At 35.8% G+C, this 24745-nt stretch overlaps 1 protein-coding gene across 2 annotated transcripts in view; it reads left to right on the top strand.

The window, feature by feature from the left end:
- The window catches only part of agmo (alkylglycerol monooxygenase), a 286102-nt gene that overhangs the window by 138891 nt on the left and 122466 nt on the right, over positions 1–24745 (top strand). For both annotated transcript variants that reach the window (XM_039737290.1, XM_039737289.1), the window contains exons 4-5: positions 8629–8732; positions 11804–11899. In XM_039737290.1, the coding sequence (XP_039593224.1) occupies positions 8629–8732; positions 11804–11899 (200 nt within the window). The remainder of the gene's footprint in view (positions 1–8628; positions 8733–11803; positions 11900–24745) is intronic.

Here is a 24745-nt window from a genome sequence, read left to right on the forward strand (position 1 = left end):
ACTAAAATTTCAGTTTTCTCTTTATTTAGTTTGAGAAAATTACTATTCATCCATTCAGAAATACCAGTAAGACATTGTGTTAGTGAATCGAGAGAGTCGGAGTCATCAGGTGCTATTGATAAGTACAGCTGTGTGTCATCAGCATAGCTGTGGTAGCTCACGTTGTAACCTGAGATAATCTGACCTAACGGAAGCATATAGATTGAGAAGAGCAGCGGACCCAGGATAGAGCCTTGTGGAACACCATATGGATATCATGTGTCTTTGAGATGTGATTACCACAACTCACAAAGAATTTTCTCCCTGCCAGGTAGGATTCAAACCAATTTAAGACACTGCCAGAGAGGCCCACCCATTGACTAAGGCGATTTCTAAGAATATTGTGATCAATGGTGTCAAATGCAGCACTCAGATCTAAGAGGATGAGAACAGATAAATGGCCTCTGTCTGCATTTACCCGCAAGTCATTTACTACTTTAACGAGTGCAGTTTCTGTGCTGTGATTTGTTCTGAAACCTGACTGAAATTTATCAAGAATAGCATGTTTATTGAGGTGGTCATTTAACTGCATAATGACTGCCTTCTCTAGAATTTTACTTAAGAAGGGCAGGTTAGAGATGGGTCTAAAATTTTCAAATCAGAGGGGTCAAGATTATTTTTCTTGAGCAGGGGTTTAACTACAGCAGTCTTAAGACAGTCTGGGAAGACCCCGTATCTAATGACAATTAACTATGTCAGAATATTGTCAATTAGCACGCCTGATACTTCTTTGAAAAACCTTGTTGGTATTGGGTCAAGGACGCAGGTGGGGGTTTCAGTTGAGAGATTATACTATGTAATTCAGGTAAATCTATCCTGGTGAAAGCATTTAATTTGTTTATAATGGAGTACTGGGGCTTTGGAGGTTCTGCAGTGTTGGGGAGATATACTATGTTATCTCTAATATCATTAATTTTTTGATTGAAAAATACAGCAATGTTCTCACAGGTTTCACTGGAAGTATTCTGGGGGCATTCCTTTGTGTTACCTGGGTTTAACAGACGATCAATTGTAGAAAATAAGACTCTGGGATTACTAGCATTGTTATTTATAATCTTAGAGAAATAGCAGCGCCTCTCAAGACGGACTGTGTTATTGTATTCTGTTATTTTAACCTTCAATATCTCATAATGGATAGTTAGTTTAGTTTTCCTCCATTTACGCTCAGCTCTACGACATGTTCTTTTTAAATCAGACACTCTTTGGGTCTTCCATGGAATAACAATGCTAGAAGATTTTTAACTGTCTTTTCAGGTGCAACTATGTCAACAGCAGCTCTTACTTTAGAATTAAAGTTTTCCACTTTACTATTTACATTATCCTCGCTATTATAGTTGGCACTATAAACGGACTGATTGCTTAGAATGTTTGTAAGTTTTAAAGCTGCTGATGAGTCAAAGAAGCGTTTTTTAACAATGCTTCTCATGAATGTTTTCTATCATTATTTCTATATTAAATAGTAGAAGGAAATGGTCTGATAGACCAATATCAATGACCTGCTTTATATCAACTTTTAGTCCTTTAGTAATCACTAAGTCTAACGTATGACCTGCTTTATGTGTAGGTTTATTAACGAATCAAAAGAGTCCAGGAGGTTCATGAATTCTTTTACTTTTTGGTCACACTGATTGTCGATATGAAAGTTAAAGTCACCGACTATTAAGAGTGTGTCATAGTTCGTAATTAAAATTGACATTAAGTCAGAGAATTCCTCAAAGAAAGACGCGTTATATTTAGGAGGTCTATACACGGATAATACTAGAACGTGAGAATCTCCATGAATAACAACGGCGAGATACTCAAAGGACTTAAATTTACCAAAACTAACATCTTTACATTTTAACGGCTCGAGTAAATGTTTGCCAAGCCGCCCCCCTTTTTTCCCTGGTGGTCTGCGAGTAAAACTGTAATCCGGAGGCGCAGATTCTATTAAAACAGCCGCGCCATCTTAGCTAAGCCACGTTTCACTTAGTGCAATAAAATCAATGTTTCTATCACTAATAAGATCGTTTATAAAAAATGTCTTGTTAGTTAAAGCTCTAACATTTAATAGTGCCATATTTAATGTTTCGGAGAGGCAGAGCTGAATTCTATGCGTTATTGGTATTTGGAACAAAAACTAAGTTATTTTTGTTAACGCCGCTCTGTGTGTATTTTTTATGTAATCTACAATCTGTTTTTATAGTTTTAATGCATTGTTGATCTAAAATAGTAATTGCAATTAAATTATTGGTGTTTATGCCGCACTGCCTAGATTTTTTACGTGCATTAAGATTGGTTATTAGATTATTAATGTTGTGCACTTTAACGGAAGACTGTGTTAAGCCATTATGTCCTATCAAAGCAGTAGCATTACGGAAGGGGTTTAAAGTAGAAATAGACAGTCAAGATAGACGAATTACCTTAGCAATGTTTTCGGAGAGGACAACATTATGGCCTCTCAGCCAGTTGTTTAAACCCAGCAGACGAGTACTGAGGAGGAGTGTCCTGCAATGGACAGGAGGACCATCTAGAATTAGGTTTTGCCTGATTCTGCCACAACAGACTATGGATCTCTGAAATAGAAAAATGTGAGTTTAGAAAAACAGGTAATATTTTGTTTAAAATGTTAAACAAAATATAATGTTCAAAACATATTTAGGAAAGTGAAATTTTTAATATGTGGCTCATTTTGAAATTGTTGAATTTATTTTGCAGACATTCACAGTGTGATATCAAGGAAATGGAGGTCAGGGTGTAATATTTGGCAATCTGAAAGCATCTGCTAAACTGGGTTTATGATTTGCACAGGCCTACGTGAAACTTACATGTTTTCATTAATTAAATACAGAATGGTGCCACTTCAATAAAGTAATTAACTATTTCAATGATTAGAACTCCCTGTGATCTGTAAAGACTTTATAAGCATTATATCATAACTATAAGTCTGTGTAATGTTTTATTCTGAAAGGCTTATTAATCTTGACTCCATCTTCAGGAGCAAATCAGATGGCAAAACAGTTTATTGTGTCCAACCATTAGCAATAGTAACCTGTTTAAAATAGCCGATATTAGTAAAACGAAGAAAAATTTGGAATATCATGAAACAAGTTATAGATGGTTTATTTTTTCTTTTAAGTCGCAGAAATGGGCAACTAAGTCCAACTAAGTAAATTTTTGTCTTTGTGCCTTTTATTTTTTCACAAAAAATAACTTTTTAGTAAATGAAAATGATTTGTTTATACTATTTTTCAAAGCAATTGTAGTTTTACCAGTTACTACATAATTTTTAATGTGTGCCCATGCTATAATTCATTCCCAAGTGTATCTAATTTAATAAGTGGTGTCGCTAAAACAATGGTACAGTGATTTATGCATATTTATGTTGTTGAAATTGTTTTGACTTTTTTTGTGATCAAATTTTTATTGAAATAAAAAACAAACACTTTAAAGGATTACATAAGCCATTCTGACGGTAATTACAATAAAATTAAAACTCTCAAACTCAAGGCCCATCCCCCACCCTACCACCAAATGTTATATTAAAATAATTGCAGCAACAACATAATTAACAAGCACATGAGGGCCAACCAGCAAGTAAGGGAACAGTATAGCATTGACCAAATTAAAGAGAAGAAGACGTGAAGATTAGGGCTGCAGCCAGGACCTTGGTGTATCCATGCCTGGACCAACTGTACCATATCCATCAATTTATCAATATAATAGCCAGAAGACCCTTTGATCCTCCTTGTTGCAATCTCCAAAAGAATCAAGATTAAGAAAGCAAGACTTCCAGACAGAAAAAGAGAAAGAATAAGGAGATTTACAGTGAGATGCAAGAGTAATTTTGCCATAATGGCCCTTAACACAAGTAGCCTCTGCTGGTTCATAGATAAATGAAGTGAGGAAAGGTCTAGATGTAGGAAAATTGGGTGGAATCAGGGGGAGGCCGAGTGTTGACATTATGGTTAACTCGAATCCCTGCTCAGTACCTTATCCTCCCAAGACAGTTTTCAGGTCCAAGCATACCTGTAAAGTTAAAAGCAGGGTTAAAAGTATATGGATGAATGGTTGAGATTTAGAATAATTTTATCCCTAGAAATTTCCATCAACAGACAGGATTTCCTTTTTTGGGTTAAGAATAAATGTTCAATTAAAGCAAATATACATAATTTCTCTCATTGGTATAAAAAAAGACAGATATTAGAATACTTCAGTATGTATCCTAACAACAGAACATTGAGAATGCTAATATGAAACATGAAAAGAAGATATAAAATGTTGTAAATATTACTAGATGTCTTCAGAAAGATGGTTCATTAAAATGAGGCAAAGGAAGAACAGACAAGCAAGATGATACTCCTGTGACAAAGAAATAGTAAGAAAGAAATAGTAACAGTGCCAGATTCAAGTATTATTCTAAGAATCTTATTGTTCTCATATGCACACTGCATTGTCTGTCCTGTAAATAGGTTTTCATTAAGTTGTTTTAATCTGGAATAGAATTACTGTTAAGATTGCTTTATTTGTTATGTCATAAAATCATTGGTCAGTTCAGTTGACATTTCATGGCTTAATTTTGCATAACACAGTCAATCTTCTGTCTTAGATGATGCCATTAAATTTTGAGGGGGACTGTAAACACTGGAAAGATGGAAAAACAATTCAGAAAAGACACAGGCAATTTTCATGCTTTAAATTTAAATACAAAATAGAACACACAGTTACACTAAACAAAACACAAATTATGAAAAATAGTCAATTTTTTGAGTCAAGCCATTGTCCTTTTCTTGTGGGTAATGCAGAAATAAAGACAAAGGCTAACTGTTATCGTTATTGTTTATTACAGTGTGTAAATTAAAGAGAGCTATGCACACACTGTACAATATATTTGTGAAAATACATTGTTCTGCTGTCAATGCTAAAAAAAAAAACCCTCTGATGGCATTAGTTTCTGGTAATTGAAGAGTTGCTCTTTCAGATTAAGACCGGATTTATGATTATGAAGAGGGCAATTTTGACTGGTTTAGATGAAAACAAATATCACATCCATGAGCAGTAGTTGTTCATATTACGTATTTTTTTTGCCTGGGGGACATGTGTAAATACTGCTGATGGCTCTAAACAATAAACATTATGATAAGCAACTCAGTATTTATTTTCTGAATCTATAAAGATACAAACTCACAAATGCTATACTTTATACTGTATATTGTACATAAATGAGAGATGTGCAGCAGCATATATCTTCTCATCTCTGGGAGTGCGCAGAGATTAAATGTGTCTGTGTGTGCAATGTTGTTTATCAATCATGAATGCCATTATTTAAGAATTCCCCCACCCATGCTAAATCAGTAGGGTATCTTACACTTCACACAAAGTGTGCATTCTCTGCTTTAATATCATGCTCACAAAACACCAAAAATATAAAAAAATGGACATTTAAGGTCATTCAACCAAGTAGCAGAGCACACACTTAAGGACACCACTGTAAAATAAAGGGTACCCTATTTCTTTTCATTGGAATAAACTTACATGGGACAGTTAAGTTTAAACAAGTCATTTTTATTGACTCAACATTGCCATCTCAAAGGTAACTGTTATTATTTCTTAAATTCTTTATTTATTCACATTTCTCATAGCAAATGGTTCCAAAATGAATTCCTCCTTCTCAGTTGCTAAACTGTCAGTAGTTGTGTCAGTATTTTTTCCATTTTCAGTAAGTGTTAACATTCAAACACACATATTGACTCTCAGCAAACCAGTTTATAGTTAACCTAACCTGCAAATTATTTTCATAATTGTAAATATTGGATGATCCAAAAATTTATGACACCAATTATTAACATGCTGCCACAGTTTTGTTTGCATTGTTGTATAACAAATGCTAATGTTACTTTGGTAGATGAGAGGCATAATTAGTCCAAGGATATCAATATAAATACCCAGCATACAGAAAAAAGATGTGAAAAACTTGCATTTTTCCCACAGGACCGAATTACCCACTCACACCCATACAGTAGATGTGGCACTCATTGCAGTTCAGCTGCCCCCTAAACACAGGTCCAGCTACTTTTTGTGTTAAGGAGGTACAAATGGTGCTCACCATGGTCATAACTGTGTTTTCTTCCATATTTAAAGAGATACCACATTTTTGGAGTTCTAAAAATATGTTTGACAACACTGTACTTAATTTACCTTCTCACTGTTTTCCTAGACTGAAAGTGTTCATTACCTTCAGCCTTGCCACCTAATGTATTTGGTTTTCTCGCAGAATAAATTTTTTGTGTTACCTGAACTTATGCAGTAGATTAACCATAACCTCTGTAGGCTTGTGCTTTCCACATCAAGTTACAGTATTTAACCCAGTATCCTTCATGATTAATCACTTAATTAATTAATTGTATTGAGCTATATCTTCAGGGATTTTAAGAATTCAATTAACATTAATATGATTCAAACAAAGACAATACTTGAATTTATTGAAAGTATCTTTTCGACTTTGAATCCATCACAAAGTGTGGAGAAAACATGTTGAAAAGTTCCCCTTAGATCCTTAGTCTGTAGCTGTTGGCTAGCAAAAAACACATTTCATCCTGCTCCCTGATATTAAAATAACAGCTTACAGTAACAGTAACCTTCAATTACTTAAATCCTTAAGAATATTACAGTCTGGCTCCTCTGACTGTAATTGATAAAAATACTTGTCATTTTAATATGTAGTAATGTGTAATAAAAACTTTGGAATTTGTAGCAGAAATTATACTGTATTAATTTAGCTCAGAAAGTTGCTTGAGCATGATTATTGGCAGGTGGCACATACTTACATTAGTCTCTGAAGTCCAGTGAGGCCATTAATCAGCTGCACTAGCTATGGGGTGTGTCTTTTCAGATATTTTATTGAGTTTGCATGAGATGTGGTCTAACTAAAGAAGGAAGGCAGTTCCCTTCATTGCACAGCCGAGACACTGTTTTTGCCAAAATGCACATATGTATTGTGTGGTCCGGAACTTAAAAGTATTGGGAGTGTGCAAGAATGGCCAAAATCTGGGGGGCCTGTAAAGGTTACCAATCATGTGTAACTGTGTAATAATTTATAAAGTGAAGAAAAATCCCAAGATCACAGTACTATTGTTATAACGGAGTGGAATATTTTTGTCAGTGATGAATGATAATGTCTGCCTAACATCTGTACCCAGCTCTAGTAGCTTTGGCATGATAGCATTAGCTAAAAACTGAAAATAGATTAGATTTGCCAAAATAAATTAAAATCTGAATATTTATAGAATGAAACTAGTTATCCATGTTAAAAATAACATTAAATGAGGAAATTATTGGTGTGTAAATTTGGAGATCTTTATATATATATATATAGATAGATAGATAGATAGATAGATAGATAGATATTTTTTTTTTATTTTTAAAATGACCTTTATTATGAACAATAACAAAAAATACAGTCATAAGACAAACAATCCCAATATTCAGGATATTAACAAAAAAGTCTGTATCAGACAACCACCACTGCTCCCCCTTTACACTCCTCCTACTCCGCACATAAATATAATCAAAAAGTTAACAATTCATTATAATACAAAGACCACCACTACTCCCCCTTTACACTCCTCCTACTCCGCACATTAATAAGAAAATCAAATGGTAATTCATTATAACACAAAGACCACCATTACTCCCCCTTTACACTCCTCCCACTCTGCATATTAATAGATTATTTTAATATTAAAATTTAAATAATATTAAAATTAACTTTACTTCATGCAATGCTATTGCCCCGTGCACGCTTCTTACTCCACACATAAAGTACAGAATTTCCATATTAAATAAGTAATTCATAATTTGTTCATTAACCCACTATTCCCTTATACATGCCTCCTGATCCACACATAAATAAAGATAGATAGATAGATAGATAGATAGATAGATAGATAGATAGATAGATAGATAGATAGATAGATAGATAGATAGATATACAAGGATTCAGATATTCCAGTTTATTTTGCAGTGTTAAACTATTCAGAATTACACAGTTTAGTGTTATTGGCAGCCCTCAAAGGTAGCTGCAAATATGTTTACAGAATTGTGTGTGATGAATAAAAATCAAGACAGTTTCCCTCATAATCCAAGAACGATAGGTTTGGCCAGTGTTTAGGCTATCAGGTCAACAGTTTTCCATGAGTCAAATAACTGTTGGTAAAGGTGTGATTAGAAATTGGAATTCATTGCTAAAAAAATGTAGAAATAATAGCTTAGGGCCATGTAGTCAGGTAAAGATTATGTAACAGGGATCTCTTTAGTCTTCATCCCTCTTTAATTTTCTTTTCAGAAAGCTATTTTTCTCAGAAATGGTGGAGTCATTCTTTTATCAAATAGAAAGATCATGGTATTGCCTGCAATCCTGTATAAAAGAAAATAATATAGTGAACTGAAATTTGGGTAGCACTATTGAAGCCTTATGACATCTATAGCCATTTTCTTAACATATAGTTAGGGTGAAACTCATTGACAGTAACTGACAGTAACTTAACAAGAAAGATTTCATTACAGTTTTCACTTGCAAGCTGTTATCTTGAATTTTTCTATTTTCTGCAGAGGTGAATATAATGTGGGCAGCCCACCAAGCACATCATAGTTCAGAAGATTATAATTTATCAACTGCTCTGAGACAGTCAGTAATGAATCAGTATTTGTCATGGGTAAGTGATGGGGAAAAAATGTACCTACAAATTCTTTTGTAATGTATTAATCAATTGTTTAAGCCAACTTTGCTCTTCTTATTTGATTTTAGTTGCCAGTCAAACTTCACTTAAATTTTCATGTCCACTTAAAACATGTGTGTTCGAACAATGTTTATCAGACTACACTTGTCTGAATTACTTACATGTAACACACCTCCTAAATGACCAGCTCCTTGGAGTTGTGCCCAAATAATTTTGATTGCTTCAAACCAGAGTCAATATTTTTCTCTGTGCTACCAATAGAGCATTTGTCATTATACGTTTTTGATTTTGCATCACTGTCCTGTTAATTAACTTGTTAAATAATGAACATCTTTTCTTTTCTACTAATTATAAAGAAAACATTTTGAAAATGCTCTATAAAATGCTATAATTTATTTATTGTTGGCCAAGGATAGGTGTGCCAAGCTTGTGGCATCATATTCAAAAAGACTTGAGGCTGTAATTGCTGCCAAAGGTGCATCGACAAAGTATTGAGCAAAGGCTGTGAATACTTAAGTACATGTGATTTCTCAGGTTTTTTTATTTTTAATAAATTTGCAAAAACCTCAAGTAAACTTTTTTCACGTTTTCATTATGGGGTGTTGTGTGTAGAATTCTGAGGAAAAAAATTAATTTAATCCATTTTGGAATAAGGCTGTAACATAACAAAATGTGGAAAAGTGATGCGCTGTGAATACTTTCCGGATACACTGTATATATATCTATATATATATATCTATATATCTATATATATATATATATATATATATATATATATATATATATATATATTTATATATATATGTATAGATAGATAAATTAAAAAAGTAAATACAGTTAGAAAACTTATTTTTTAAAAACGGTTGAACATACTTTCTCCTGACATTACCGTTATAGGTTACTTAGCACTAGAAGCTATAGATCCTTGTTATTAGGTGCAAATCTAGTTTTTGTTAAAACATATCCCTGAATGATTAGGCTATAGCAAGGTATTTTTAGCTTGCTGGAGTTTATATTATTTTTTATCTGAAGTATATTTTTAAACCCAAAATATTAGGGCATACTATAATGTACTAGCCATAAAAAATTCAGTCTGGCTACAAGTTAATGATTTTAGCCAGAAATGCATGCTCTGGCAAGCAAATGTACATATTACAACAAGCATTTCTTTAGATAGATTACTACTGACATTTACCAGACTTGTTTTTCTTCTAAATTACCAAAGAACAGAAATCAGCCTATGTTATATTAAATATGGTTGTGATTATTTTAAGATTGTAAATGCATACTGTGCATCAAATAATTGAACATTTCCTTTATGCTACCATTCTGTTCAGATGTCATTTGCATTTTAGACATGCTATATTAAAATGTTTAACAACAGGGTGGCATGATGGCAAAGTGCTTAGCGGTACAATTTAATTCTTTCAGGGTCCCATTTTTGATTCGTAGCCAGCCCACTGTCTGTGTAGAGTCTGTACATTCTCCTTGTGTCTACATGGGTTTTCATTTGATTTTTAAGTGAGTGTGCGTGCACACATTAGGCTGACCTGCAATGGGCTGCCATCTTATTCAATGTTGTGTTCCATGTTACACATTGTGCAGCTCTAACTTGTTATGGAAAATGAAAATTTAGAAAATACAGTATTTGATTCATTGAAAAAGAGTAATAATAGGTCATAGCAAAAAAATACATATATAAAAGTAGGCATTTGAAATTAATGGTTTCATATTTTATTAATGTTAATAATGCACATTGTGAAGAATGGAAGCATTATTGATAGATAGATAGATAGATAGATAGATAGATAGATAGATAGATAGATAGATAGATAGATAGATAGATAGATACTTTATTAATCCCAAGGGGAAATTCACAAACTTTGTTCCAAAGAGAGTTTGAGGTGCTGAGACACTTGTTTAATGCAATTTAAAAAATAAATAAATAAATAATTAGCAGAAACAGGCACTTCATGGTGCAACAGAAACCGGTTCTCAAATGCATTCTTAGCCAACTTGGCACAGCTTTACAAGTGACCTGTCTGAGTGGGTCAGTTACGAGGAGTTGCAACATAGTGAGACACACTTCTCTGGGAAATCAGTTTTATAGTGTCCCAGTCTGAAGGGGAGGAGTTCAGTTGTCTTCATGGGGCATTTTCTCAGTGCTGTAGGAAAAGAAAGAGAGAGCACAGTTAGCGACAGCACCCCCTCTCATCCGGGGTGGTATTGCATAGGTTAGATGCCCCTACGTGACAACATATACATTAACGTAATCAAAGCCACCTCTCTCAATTTGGGCTTCTGAGGGCTGAAACCTTTCCAGGCAGCACTGAGCGTAAGGCAGAAACCAAATGCCAAGTTCATCTCATGGCACACAGACTCTTAGTCATTAATCTTCTTAACTTACATGCCTGTAGTATGTAGGATACAAGTAAAGTAATAAGAGAAAGCTCATGTATACGTGGGGAAAACATGTATACTTGGAAAAAGTCAGCAGTAAGATTTGGATCTAAGACTCAAGTTATGAAACAGCAGCTCTAAGCACTTTGCCTTCCTCCTGATGGATAATTATTACAATAGAACTATTAGTGTATTACTATGCTTTATCTTCATACAGTTTTAGCAAAAAAATATACAGTATAAACTAAATGTCTCAACAGTGGGAAAAGTAAAAAAAACAAGTAAATATAGGAATGGGAAATGTGAATTTTTTCTTATTATCTAAGCTGCATGTGAAGGTAGAAATGCAGGAATAACGGCTGGTTAAACATGAGAATTTTTATTTTGTATTTTTTGCATAGTTTAATTTTTGGTCAATTAATGTTGCGTTTACATGATTTAATCAAATTGTGATTTCTTGAGTCCACTGAGTGACACTAGATAAAATGAATGGGAAAGACCAATCTGAAATGATTTCAACTGTAAATATGAAACTTTTATCATTCTTTAATAATTTCTTCGCTCTTTATTGTGTAAAAAAAGTGAAGTACACTCATTAAGTAAAATTTTAAATAATGCCATCTCTCTTTTCTTTTTTTTCCTGTTAGCTGTTTTACCTTCCAATGGCCTTGGTTATACCACCATCTGTATTTGCTGTTCATACACAATTTAACCTCATTTACCAATTCTGGATACACACTGAGGTATAATTTTGATGATTTGATGATTACTTCCTTAAAGACTGACTAATGTTTTGAGCTGTGTGTTTTTCGCTGTAATACACTTGGTCTTTTATTTTCAGGAATTTGATATTGTAGAGACAAGCCTTAACTTTTTTGTAACTGTAACACTTTATAGTTCTTTACATCAAATTCAATTATTTTTACATTTGAATTAAATTAACTTGTAATTGTTCTACTTTTTTCTAGCCCTAATATTTTATCACCACCATTAAAAATGTTATTTTGCAATCCACAGTTTAATAGATTGTGTTTATAAGAACTACCTACTGTAGGAATTCTTTAAAATCAATTCACTTTTTTTTTTGTCCAGTGCCTTTTGACTCACCAGTATAAGAAAACCCCCAAAAATGAAATATTGTTTTCACTCATTTTGATATCTACTTGTGCAAGCTGTTGATTTTTTTGGGAGTGTCCCCCTATTTTTGGCCATCCAGAATTCAAAAACCCTCCTTTTCAGGCTATTTTGGATCATAATTTGTGAGGGAAGTTAACCTTTATGATAAATTGTAAACCAATAGGGGGCTTCATCAAAAATTATTAAAAAGGTAGCAGAGCTTCCTAAGAAATCCAGTGTCCTTTTTTCAAATCTCAAGCATACTTATTGCCTGTATGAAATGTTCACATTCCCTTTGTGTTTGCAAGTGTTTTCCTCCCTAATACCTAAAGCATGCAGTTTAGGTTAATTGGCATTTCCAAACTGGATATTTTTGAGTTAGTCTATGCTTGAATGGGCCCAGGGTTGCTTCCTGCCTTGGACCTGATACTGCCAGGAAAGGCCCAAGTGCTCCATTACCCTGAATTTGATTAAAAGGTTTAAAAATATTATTGTTATTAATATATCAGATCCATTACAAAATTATTATTTTTGCAACACCTGTGTAATACATACACTTGAATTAAACTACAAATATCTAGAAAACATATTTGGAATAAAGTCTCAAGTTTATGTCAGTTCAGTTTGTTTTTGTTTATCATTCTTCACTAAGGTCATGTTCAGACTGCTTGTACAAGTTTCCAACAATGACAAAAATAATAATAAGCTGAAGGCAATGACTTAAAACCAAAAAGGCTTTATTGTAAGCAGTTCTTGTTTCTGTGTTTCTGCTCCTCAACTTGTGCTCTGTATTTTGACAGTTTTCTTTCCTTGACCTAATGGCTCACTTTCGGGCTATGCTGTCTTTTTCACTAGCATAATCTTGCCTTCCTGTCGTCAAGTCTGTCTAGAAGTCTTTTGGTCATTACAAGACAAATAAAGAACCAACTGGTCTTGATGGAGTACATTTACTGCATAATAATCTTTAACTAACAGTAAGAGACAGGCAGCATGTGAGAGGAAGGCCTGGAACAAAGATCAGTGTAATATCAAACACACAACTAGCATGCTTTGCTAGTTTTCATCTTGCATTCTGAGCAGTCGTTTCATTCCAAACTTAATTTCTAATCCATTTAGACATAATTGCCTTACTGAACATTGGAAGTAAATCACCCACAGCAAAAGTATTGTAACTTTGTAGGAGCTGCCATTAATTGTGTGCCAAGTGAGAAACATTCATTACATTATAATCATTACTGTCAGCATTATCAAACAATATGATTTATATAAGTCTAATATCCATTGGTTATCTATATAGTTCTTTATTGTAGGTATTTTGATTATTTTAATGAAACAGTGCAATGTATTTAAAAAAAATACACATTTTTGCGTTAATTGTAAATCTTTTAAGGAACCAAGAGTTTCTATTACTTTTGCTGTTTTATTTTTTAAGATTTTGCCATGTGTTATACTCCTATGGTTTGAGACAGTGGGAATTAAGTAACTTTATCATTTAATTTGTCAATCAGAAAAACACTTCTGGCAAATGGTCAACATTAAAAAACTATATTCTGTTATGATATTAAAAGAAACATTAGAATGGCATTTTGGTTGAAGTTTATTTTTATGTTTCCAACACTTGCTCAAGTTTTACTCCTGGAAGAAAAAGGCTTTCTCCTTAAAGCAGCTTGCTGTTCTTCCAGAATGAAATTGCTTTATATTTTAAATTACTATGCTTAGTATTTTTAAAGTTTAGTCAGTAGATTATTTATATCTATAATAATCCAAAGTATATTATAGTACTTCCTTTATTCTTTAAGATTATTAAACCAGAGTGTCTGTTGTATAGACTAGTTTAATTTGACATTGTTATTACTATATTTATATATAATCATTAAATCAAACTATAAACAGTACCTGAATGTGACTGACAGGACTCACAACACAACTCAATATGATAGTTAATGGTTTCTCCAAGAAAAAACATTCTCATTTTTATTATGTATAAAATAAGGTAATATGTTGTGCTTGTTAGGAAATGCATTTCCATAAACTGATCACACACATATTTCTACAAACATATATTAATTTATGATTATCAGCACAAATTAACTGTAGAATTAAACAGAATCCCACTTTAGACCACTCATTTGAGCATGCAAGGTTTTGGGGCAAACAACAGGTGAAATATTCAAGTTTATGTCAAATTTAATCCATTAGTGATGGCGCAAAAGGGACTGTAGCACTTTTACAAATTTGACCTTAATCTTCTAATAGAATCCTAAAACTATTTTATCGTTGCAAAAAATAAGAAGTGATATTCAAATTTCTTTCTCCATATTTACAATACGAATACAGTATACACTGCGGTGGGCTGGCAACCCTGCCCAGGGTTTGTTTCCTGCCTTGCATCCTGTGTTGGCTGGGATTGGCTCCAGCAGACCCCCGTGACCCTGTAGTTAGGATATAGCGGGTTGGATAATGGATGGTTGGATACAGTATACACTATGGAACTTCAAAAATATAGTACATTCCAAATGCAATGCATTTAATCAGCTTTGAAGGCAAATTTATCACGGTAATTACTTAACTAAAGTCATACAATGTAACCAGTTTTTTTTTGTAATTAGAGTTTACAACAACAACTTATTTCTTGTATAGCCCAGAATTGCACAAGGAATGCCTCACAGTTTAGCTTCTGTGACTACTGTGTACTGGTTGAAAATCTGACCTGAAGTTTTGACTTGTACTCAAAATACACAAATCGTTCTTCCCTAAATTCATATGCCAAATTTTGTGAACTTAGGAACAGTGATTTAATTGTTGTTGGTATTGCCTGCAGAAAATAAAGCTGAATATTACAATTCATCCAAAACCTAATCACCTCTTTAGACTAGCAGGTGCCAGTTCTCCACAACATGTCATAAGAATCAGTTCATTTTTTCTTAAATTACAATGTCCGCAAAGTTTTAAAAAGTACATAACACATTTTCTAGGGCTCTTGGGATATCAACGCTGCTTTTATATTTATTTTTGTTTAGTAATTTTTTTCATGAAAATAATAATTCCTTCTTTTATGAAATGTAGAGAAAGTAAAAAAAAGTTAAAAAAACGTTTAAAAATTGTGCAAATTGAAAAATAAAATTGCCAGTGTACAAAGTGGTGAACTCTGAAAGCTTTTGCTAAACTAAACAGAGTAACATTGGATTTGAAATTTAAATAAACCCTGAAATATACTGTATGTTTTATGGCAAAGCCTGAAAGGGCTTGCTTTGTTCATCTACTCCCACCTGGTTAAATATAATTACCCACCTTGCTCAAGGAAAAACCTGAGGGCTTTAGTTTCAAAAAAAGATCAGAAAGGAAATATTATGGTGCCTTCATGTCCCTATTTATTAAAATGCCTTGATCATCCATATCACATTATGATAGCTTGGCCATTTTGAAGGTAAGAAAGGAACAGAGAATTAGCAAGTATACACTTAAAAATAATTAAAAATAACAAAATAAAATCTGAACAAATACATGGTCAGGTGCTTGTAAACCATGACCAGAAAATATCTAAGCACTGAACACTACTATCAAACTATCAAAGATTAAGAACCTGAAAATCTAGTTTAAAAGTAATGATCCAGAATTGTGAGTTATGATAATTAAAATGTAGTAGTTAAAAATACAAAGATCTCCTTCCACAGTTAATTGCAACAATACTTAGACCATGCTATGTAATCTTGTCTTAATGCTGTGCTAGTACGCTACGATCTGCAGTACACTGCAGAAACAAGATAGAGAAGAGGGAGATAGCAACAGGCTGTGTTTTATGTATCCCTCTGACTTAACCAAAATGAAAACAAAAGAACTTTATACCCCTGAAAAACCAGTGTTCCTTCTTTTCTCTGTGTTATATTTTGCATTAATTTTTGAAATGCATATAAAGACTGCATAAGTAATTTCTTTCCAACATTTTAAGTCCAAATAAGGTGGTAACGTTAGGAGACTTTGGGCTGATTGGTCTCTTCTTGTCTAGATTGTTCCAATATTCTAATATTTTCTAATATTCTGATATTCTAACATACAATTTTAGTTTTAAAGGTTACCAAACTACTCATGCCAGCAAATAAACATGTTTCCCAGTCTTCATATTAAAAATGAATATTTCATGCATTCCCGTAATTGCCATTACAAAGTGACCTCTGGCCACATATGTGCCTTTAAATCATTTATTTACACTAATTGCACAGATATAATCAAACATAATTTGTTGTAAATTTGACAGCTCATAAAAATGTTTACAGGTACATGTAGATATCCTTCACAATAATTCTAAACACTGGGTAATCTGCGTGTTCACTTATGAAGGAACTAAACTGAATTCTGTTAGTACCCTATAGCCCTTAGGTTACCAGAATTTGCCAAAAGCAAAAACAAACACTATACGTTATCACGTACTTAAAGATGAGATATAACATTGTAAATGTGATAATGAGCCGATCCTCAAACTTAAGCAGACAATGATCCTTAGTAGAATATGCCTTTTTTGGTGGGGTGGGGGGATATTGCCAGTAACTTCTTATAAAACCAGCACCTTCAGCTATTCTTCAGAGAAAGTAGTTTGTGGTTGGATGGTGAAATGAAAACCTGCGTTTAATAAAAAATAATGAGAGATTAAAAAAAAAAAAACAGGCAAATAGAAGCACAGATGCATACTTTTAGTACTTTTAGTCAGTGGTCATATCAGTTTTATAGTTTTCTAAGGCAAAGAAAAAAGAACAAAGCATGGCTTCATTTACCAGAATCTACATGTGCGTGTGAGCCTCTGTGCCTGTTTGGATGTTATAGAGAAGTCTATTAAACATTTCTCCATTTACACGAGCTATTAATATTGTAATTATTAAATATTTGTTATAATGTTGCTATTATTGCACAAAAAATAAATAATAAAATAGGTAACAGCTCAGTTCAATAAAAACAGATACCAGTTCATTCATCTAACATCAGCTTATCACTTTCTAGTTATATTCACATTATGTTACTAAAGAAGGATGGTACTTTCAACCACAGTTCAAGATAGCTTGTTTCTTATATGTATATTTCTCTGTGGAAAATATTTTTTGTAGTTGTTTGAAATTTTTTTTGATAAAGTTCTTGTTTTAACAGCTCATGCCATATTATTATTCGAGTACTATTTTAGAAATATTTGTTAGATATTCTTTTAGTCTTCATTTGCTTAAGGTCATCAATCTTATCACACAGCTTATTTCTTCATGTCATGGAGAAAGTCTTATTAGTTTTTCTCCATATGTTTTTAGTAATGTTAATGTATGTCCTCCTTGTTATCTAGACAACAAAACTGCCAATGTCATTATCCTGACCACCACATACGTATCTCTTTTGTTTCCACATAAACACCTGAGGCATCACTTGAGGCTGATTTTAGTTTAGTTTTTTATATTATTAATCAAATGCTTTGCATTTTCGGTACTCCGTAACTGTGTAATTGCATGTGATTTATGATTTTACTGAACTTTTTGTTTGCATATCCTTGAAATGTATTCTGATGTATTAACTGCCTTTTGCACTTCCTTTTCGATTGCTGTTTCCTGCAGTTGACCAGATGGCATATTGACACATCTTTTGTCTGACCATTCTTCAACAGTTCTCACCTTTTAACTCAAACTTGAAAAAATGTAATTTCTGACTCGTGTTTTTTGATTTTGGCATCTAAAGTATGACAAGCAGCAAAGGATAGTTGACTCAACAGAACAGAAAAGGCAATGGAGGTATATAATGTGAGCCATTAGTGCTAAAGCCGATTTAGTGTGAAGTGCATACAGTACTTTAGATTAAGCAGTTCATCTTATCTTTATATATAAGAAAGTATATTATCCAGCATCCAATGATCAATTGAAATCACTTCCTCTTGCATTAATAAATGTACTGTATTTTATATATAAAATTTTATATTTTAATCTGTTAACTTTTATTTACTGCATATAATTTGCCCACATCTGATTTTTGTGTATTTGGAGTCGCAGAGATGTATAATCTAAAGTATGTTGTAATCAACTTAATGTAGAATTAAAATTGTTTTCATCTGGCCATACCTTTAACCATTTTAATCACTATAACATTAAAGCAGGCTTCTAGTAATTAATTTAGTTAAGTCCCACAAATTCTAGATCCTGGCTGTATGTACCTTGTTTTTCTTAGGACCATTTGTTTTAAATTTCTGAGTTATTCTTTACATTGCCATTTTGTTTACAGTTTTGCCTATTTTACATTTTTGACTTGTCTTCTAATATGTCCTCACCTGCTCTTGTGTCTGTTTATTACAGATCAGCAACCCATAATAGTATCAGATACACAAGTACTTGTCTTTTCTATTATAATCTGCATCAAAGCTAAGATTACTGTCCAACGCTGACAATTCCATATATTTATACTTTATCATGCAGCACCAACTATTCAGTTCTAGATGTCTCATAGGGGAGCATCACAGGAGATCGAGCTCTACAGATGGTCTTCACTTCAGTGTAAAAGGTGTTACATGTAAACTTAACAATACTGTTTGTTTTATTATTCTATATTGTTCAGTAATAAAAAAAAAGCTTTGAAGCCAGTAGAGATCCTTCTAAGACTCCAGTCCCATCTAATTAAAAAAAGAAATACCTTGACACGTTTTTTGTGTCAAAGCAAAATAATCAGCTATCTGTAACTCCATGCTTTGAACTCCAGCTGCTTGTAGCTTATTTATATATTTTTTAAGAAACTTCCAAGCCTACATCTACACAAACATATTCATGAAATACTACCACAGTGAAATGTGTTAAATGTAGTGTTGCTAAATGTAATGCGTGCTACAACTGTAATGTATACAGTAAAACTATATACAGTATGTAATCCATTCTAGTTACTGTATATCTGCTTTATTTACTGTTTTTATCTAATCCCCTGACAGTGAGATCCTTATCTATGTGAATTTTGCAAAGGAACATACATACAGTTTCTCTAAACATATTCATTTATGTAGTGGCCATTCGGCCCAAAAACCATGCAGACTTGCAATAGAGCACGTGAACATAAAAACTGACAGCTAAGAGGAGCCCATCCAGTCCATCAAGCTCATTTGTTTAACTTATAGATAAGCTATCCCATTATCTCATCCAGATACTTCCTAAAGGTTGTTGAGGTTTCTATTTCAAATACATGGCTTGATAGTTTGTTCCAGATTCCTGTAACTCTTTGAGTAAAGATGTGCTTCTTGGCTCCTAAATGCATTTCCACTTCATTTTCAGTGGTGTATTTGAGTTCCTGATTCACTCTTAAACTCTGCTGGATCTACCTTATGAATGCCTTTGAGGATTTTCAAGAACTGGATTAGGTCCCTACACAGTCTCCTCTGCTTGAGACTAAGCAGGTTTAATTCTCTGAATTTATCAGAGTATGACATGTCCAATAAATCCTGAGATTCACCCGGCTGTTCTCTGCACAGCTTTAAGTACTGCTATGGCTTTTTTGTCGTGTGGTGACCAGAACTGCACCTAATAATCCAGATGCTGTCTCTCTAATGCATTATATTGTCTATGTTTAAGATCCCTTGATTTATAATCTACAGTTGCCACAATATAGCCTATCATTTTATTTGCATTTTTAATTTATTCTGCACATTGGTTAGATGATGAAAATGTTGTGTCAACATAAACCCATAAATTCCCTAACTTAAGAGTTTGCTCCCTGTAGGACAGTGTCTACCATCATATATTTATAATTGCTGTTCGTGTTGCCACCCTGTAGCACTTTGAATTTTTCTATATTAAACTGCATTTTCCAAGTGTTTACCCAATTCTGAAAGTTGTCCAGGTATTTTTTTTAATTCTTTTTGCTGCCCCCTCAATGTTTACCTTCAATTTCCAGGTGGCAGCAGCTATTATAACCTCCTTGAACCCAAACATCAATAGTTTAAAAAACAAATCCAATATATACAGTGCATCTGGAAAGTATTCACAGCGCATCACTTTTTCCACATTTTGTTATGTTACAGCCTTATTCCAAAATGGATTAAATTCATTTTTTTCCTCAGAATTCTACACACAACACCCCATAATGACAATTTGATAAAAGTTTACTTGAGGTTTTTGCAAATTTATTAAAAATAAAAGAACAGAGAGCACATGTACATAAGTATTCACAGCCTTTGCCATGAAGCTCAAAATTGAGCTCAGGTGCATCTTGTTTCCCCTGATCATCCTTGAGATGTTTCTGCAGCTTAATTGGAGTACACCTGTGGTAAATTCAGTTGATTGGACATGATTTGGAAAGGCACACACCTCTCTATATACGGTCCCACAGTGGACAGTTCATGTCAGAGCACAGGATTGTCTCGAGGCACAAATCTTGGGAAGGTTACAGAAACATTTCTGCTACTTTGAAGGTCCCAATGAGCACAGTGGCCTCCATCATCCATAAGTGGAAGAAGTTCGAAACTACCAGGACTCTTCCTAAAGCTGGCCGGCCATCTAAACTGAGCTATCAGGGGAGAAGTGCCTTAGTCAGGGAGGTGACCAAGAACACTCTGTCAGAGCTCCAGAGGTCCTCTGTGGAGAGAGGAGAACCTTCCAGAAGGACAACCATCTCTGCAGCAATCCACCAATCAGGCCTGTATGGTAGAGTGGCCAGATGGAAGCCACTCCTTAGTAAAAGGCACATGGCAGCCTGCCTGGAGTTTGCCAAAAGGCACCTGAAGTACTCTCAGACCATGAGAAACAAAATTCTCTGGTCTGATGAGACAAAGATTGAACTCTTTGGTGTGAATGCCAGGCGTCACATTTGGAGGAAACCAGGCACCTCTCATCACCAGGCCAATACCATCCCTACAGTGAAGCATGGTGGTGGCAGCATCATGCTGTGGGGATGTTTTTCAGCAGCAGGAACTGGGAGACTAGTCAGGATAAAGGGAAAGATGACCGCAGCAATGTACAGAGACATCCTGGATGAAAACCTGCTCCAGAGTGCTCTTGACCTCAGACTGGGGCGACGGTTCATCTTTCAGCAGGACAACAACCCTAAGCACACAGCCATTATATCAAAGGAGTGGCTTCAGGACAACTCTGTGAATGTCCTTGAGTGGCCCAGCCAGAGCCCAGACTTGAATCCGATTGAACATTGGAGAGATCTTAAAATGGCTATGCACCAATGCTTTCCATCCAACCTGATGGAGCTTGAGAGGTGCTGCAAAGAGAAATGTGCAAAACTGGCCAAGGATAGGTGTGCCAAGCTTGTGGCATCATATTCAAAAAGACATAAGGCTGTAATTGCTGCCAAAGGTGCATCGACAAAGTATTGAGCAAAGGCTGTGAATACTTATGTACAGTACATGTGATTTCTCAGTTATTTTTAATAAATTTGCAAAAACCTCAAGTAATCTTTTTTCACATTGTCATTATGGGGTGTTGGGTGTAGAATTCTGAGGAAAAAAATGAACTTAATCCATTTTGTAATAAGGCTGTAACATAACAAAATGTGGAAAAAGTGATGCGCTGTGAATACTTTCTGGATGCACTGTAAAGTCAAAAAATACTCCATTAAGTCAGAATTGCCTTTTAATTCATTCCCCAGTGCATCTCTGTCTTGTGTTGCCTCTCTCACCAATCGCTCATGCACTGTAAACTTAACAAGGCTTAGGCCCTGGCAAAAGCTGTCCACTCGCAAGTTCCTGACCTGGTGTCCTTCCCTTGGTGTTCACTTGGATATGCTGACCCCGAATCCATCTTTCCGCTACGACTTTTGGTTCCTCTGGTATCCCTAGGAATCTATAATCACTCCTGCTCTCCATTGTGTAGCAGAAGCAATCTGGTTCTTTCCTGGGGTGCCTCTCACCATGCTCCTCTGCAGGGTTTCCCTTTATTGTTTCCACCCACACAAACAAGCCCAAACTGCACTGTTTTTGTGTCTGAAAATCAGCACTGCCATGGACCCATTACTCACTTTACCACACTGCCATTCCTCCAATTTTAGCATCATCTACAAAATTAACAAGTTTAATAACCATACTGGAATACATGTCATCGATATAAATCAGAAAAGTAACGTTCTAATGACAGTCCCCTGAGGGACTCAACTGATGCCCTTTCTCCATGTGGATCATTTTCCTCCTGTCTATATTTGTTGTCTCCTGCCAGCTAACCAACTAGAAATCCAGTTTTGTCGATTACCTCTGATGCCTACAGATTCTAGTTTTACTAATGATACAAGCTACTGTAGGCTTTAGTGGTTCTTAAGTTTTGCTGAATGTTCTTGCAAAATGTATGAGAAATTTACCACTGTATATTTTGAGTATTTTTTTTTATTTACAAGTGGGGAAAATAAATTAATAAAATTCAGAGTATGTAAATGGATTTATAATAACACTCTTTATACATAAATAGAGAAATAAATAAATGTACCCTGAAATTGACTGGTGTCCTGCAATAGGTTATCCATTCATCCATCCGTCCTCTTCCGCTTATCCAAAGTCGGGTCGCGGGGGCAGCAGCTTGAGCAGAGAGGCCCAGACTTCCCTCTCCCTGGCCACTTCTTCTACAGTGTAGCTCTTCTGGGAGAATTCCAAGGCGTTCCCAGGCCAGCCGGGAGACATAGTCCCTCCAGGGTGCCCGGAACACCTCACCAGGGAGGCGTCCAGGAGGCATCCTGATAAGATGCTCGAGCCACCTCATCTTACTCCTCTCGATGCAGAGGAGCAGCGGCTCTACTCTGAGTCCCTCCCGGATGACTGAGCTTCTCATCCTATCTTTAAGGGAAAGCCCAGACACCAAGACACCCTGTGGAGGAAACTCATTTCAGCTGCTTGTATTCGCGATCTCATTCTTTTGGTCACTACCCATGGCTTATGACCATAGGTGAGGGTAGTAACATAGATCGACTGGTAAATTGAGAGCTTTGCCTTATGGCTCAGCTCCTTTTTCACCACGACAGACCAATGCAGAGCCCGCATCGCTGTGGATGCCGCACCGATCCGCCTGTCGATCTCACGCTCCATTCTTCCTTCACTCGTGAACAAGACCCCGAGATACTTGAACTCCTCCACTTGGGGCAGGATCTCTCCCCCAACCCTAAGAGGGCACTCCACCCTTTTCCGGCTCAGGACCATGGTCTCGGATTTGGAGGTGCTGATTCCCATCCCAGCCGCTTCACACTCAGCTGCGTACCGATTGAGAGAGAGCTGAAGATCACAGCCAGATGAAGCAAACAGGACAACATCATCTGCAAAAAGCAGTGACCCAATCCTGAGTCCACCAAACAGGACCCCCTCAACACCCTGGCTGCGCCTAGAAATTCTTTCCATAAAAGTTATGAACAGAATCGGTGACAAAGGGCAGCCCTGGCAGAGTCCAACTCTCACTGGAAACGGGCTCGACTTACTGCTAGCAATGCGGACCAAGCTGTGATACTGGTTGTACAGGGACCGAACAGCTTTTATCATCCCCCACAGAATTCCCCGAGGGACACAGTCAAACGCCTTTTCCAAGTCCACAAAATACATGTAGTCTGGTTGGGCAAACTAACATGCACCTTCCAGGATTCTGCTAAGGGTGTAGAGCTGGTCTACAGTTTCGCGACCAGGACGAAAACCACACTGTTCCTGCTGAATCCGAGGTTTGACTATCCGACGGACCCTCCTCTCCAGGACCCCCAAATAGACTTTTCCAGGGATGCTGAGGAGTGTGATCCATCTGTAGTTGGAACACACCCTCCGGTCCCCCTTTTTAAAGAGGGGGACCACCACCCCGGTCTGCCAATCCAGAGGCACTGTCCCCGGTCCATGTGATGTTGCAGAGACGTGTCAACCAAGACAGTCCTACAACATCCAGAGCCCTGAGGAACTCCGGGCGTATCTCATCCATCCCCAGGGCCCTGCCACCAAGTTTTTTGACCACCTCGGTGACCTCAGCCCCAGATATGGGGAAGCCCATATCGGAGTCCCCAGGTTCTGCTTCCTCATTGGAAGGCATGTTAGTGGGATTGAGGAGGTCTTCGAAGTACTCCACCCAATGACCCACAATGTCCCGAGTCGAGGTCAGCAGGGCACCATCCCCACCATATACGGTGCTGACACTGCACTGCTTCCCCTCCTGAGATGCCGGACGGTGGACCAGAATCTCCTCGAAGCCGTCCGAAAGTCGTTCTCCATGGCCTCCCCAAACTCATCCCATACCCAAGTTTTGTCTCAGCAACCACCGAAGCCACATTCCGCTTGGCCTGTCGGTACCTATTAGCTGCCTCCAGAGTCCCACAGGTAGGACTCCTTCTTCAGCTTGACGGCATTCTTCACCGCCGATGTCCACCAACGTGTTTGGGGATTGCCGCCACGACAGGCACCGACCACCTTACGGCCACAGCGCCAGTCAGTTACCTTAAAAATAGAGGCACGGAACATGGCCCATTCGGATTCAATGTCCCCCACCTCCCTTGTGACATGGTCGAAGTTCTGCTGGAGG

The sequence above is a fragment of the Polypterus senegalus genome, chromosome 15 (genome assembly GCF_016835505.1).
Source record: "Polypterus senegalus isolate Bchr_013 chromosome 15, ASM1683550v1, whole genome shotgun sequence".
Taxonomy (NCBI): domain Eukaryota; kingdom Metazoa; phylum Chordata; class Cladistia; order Polypteriformes; family Polypteridae; genus Polypterus; species Polypterus senegalus.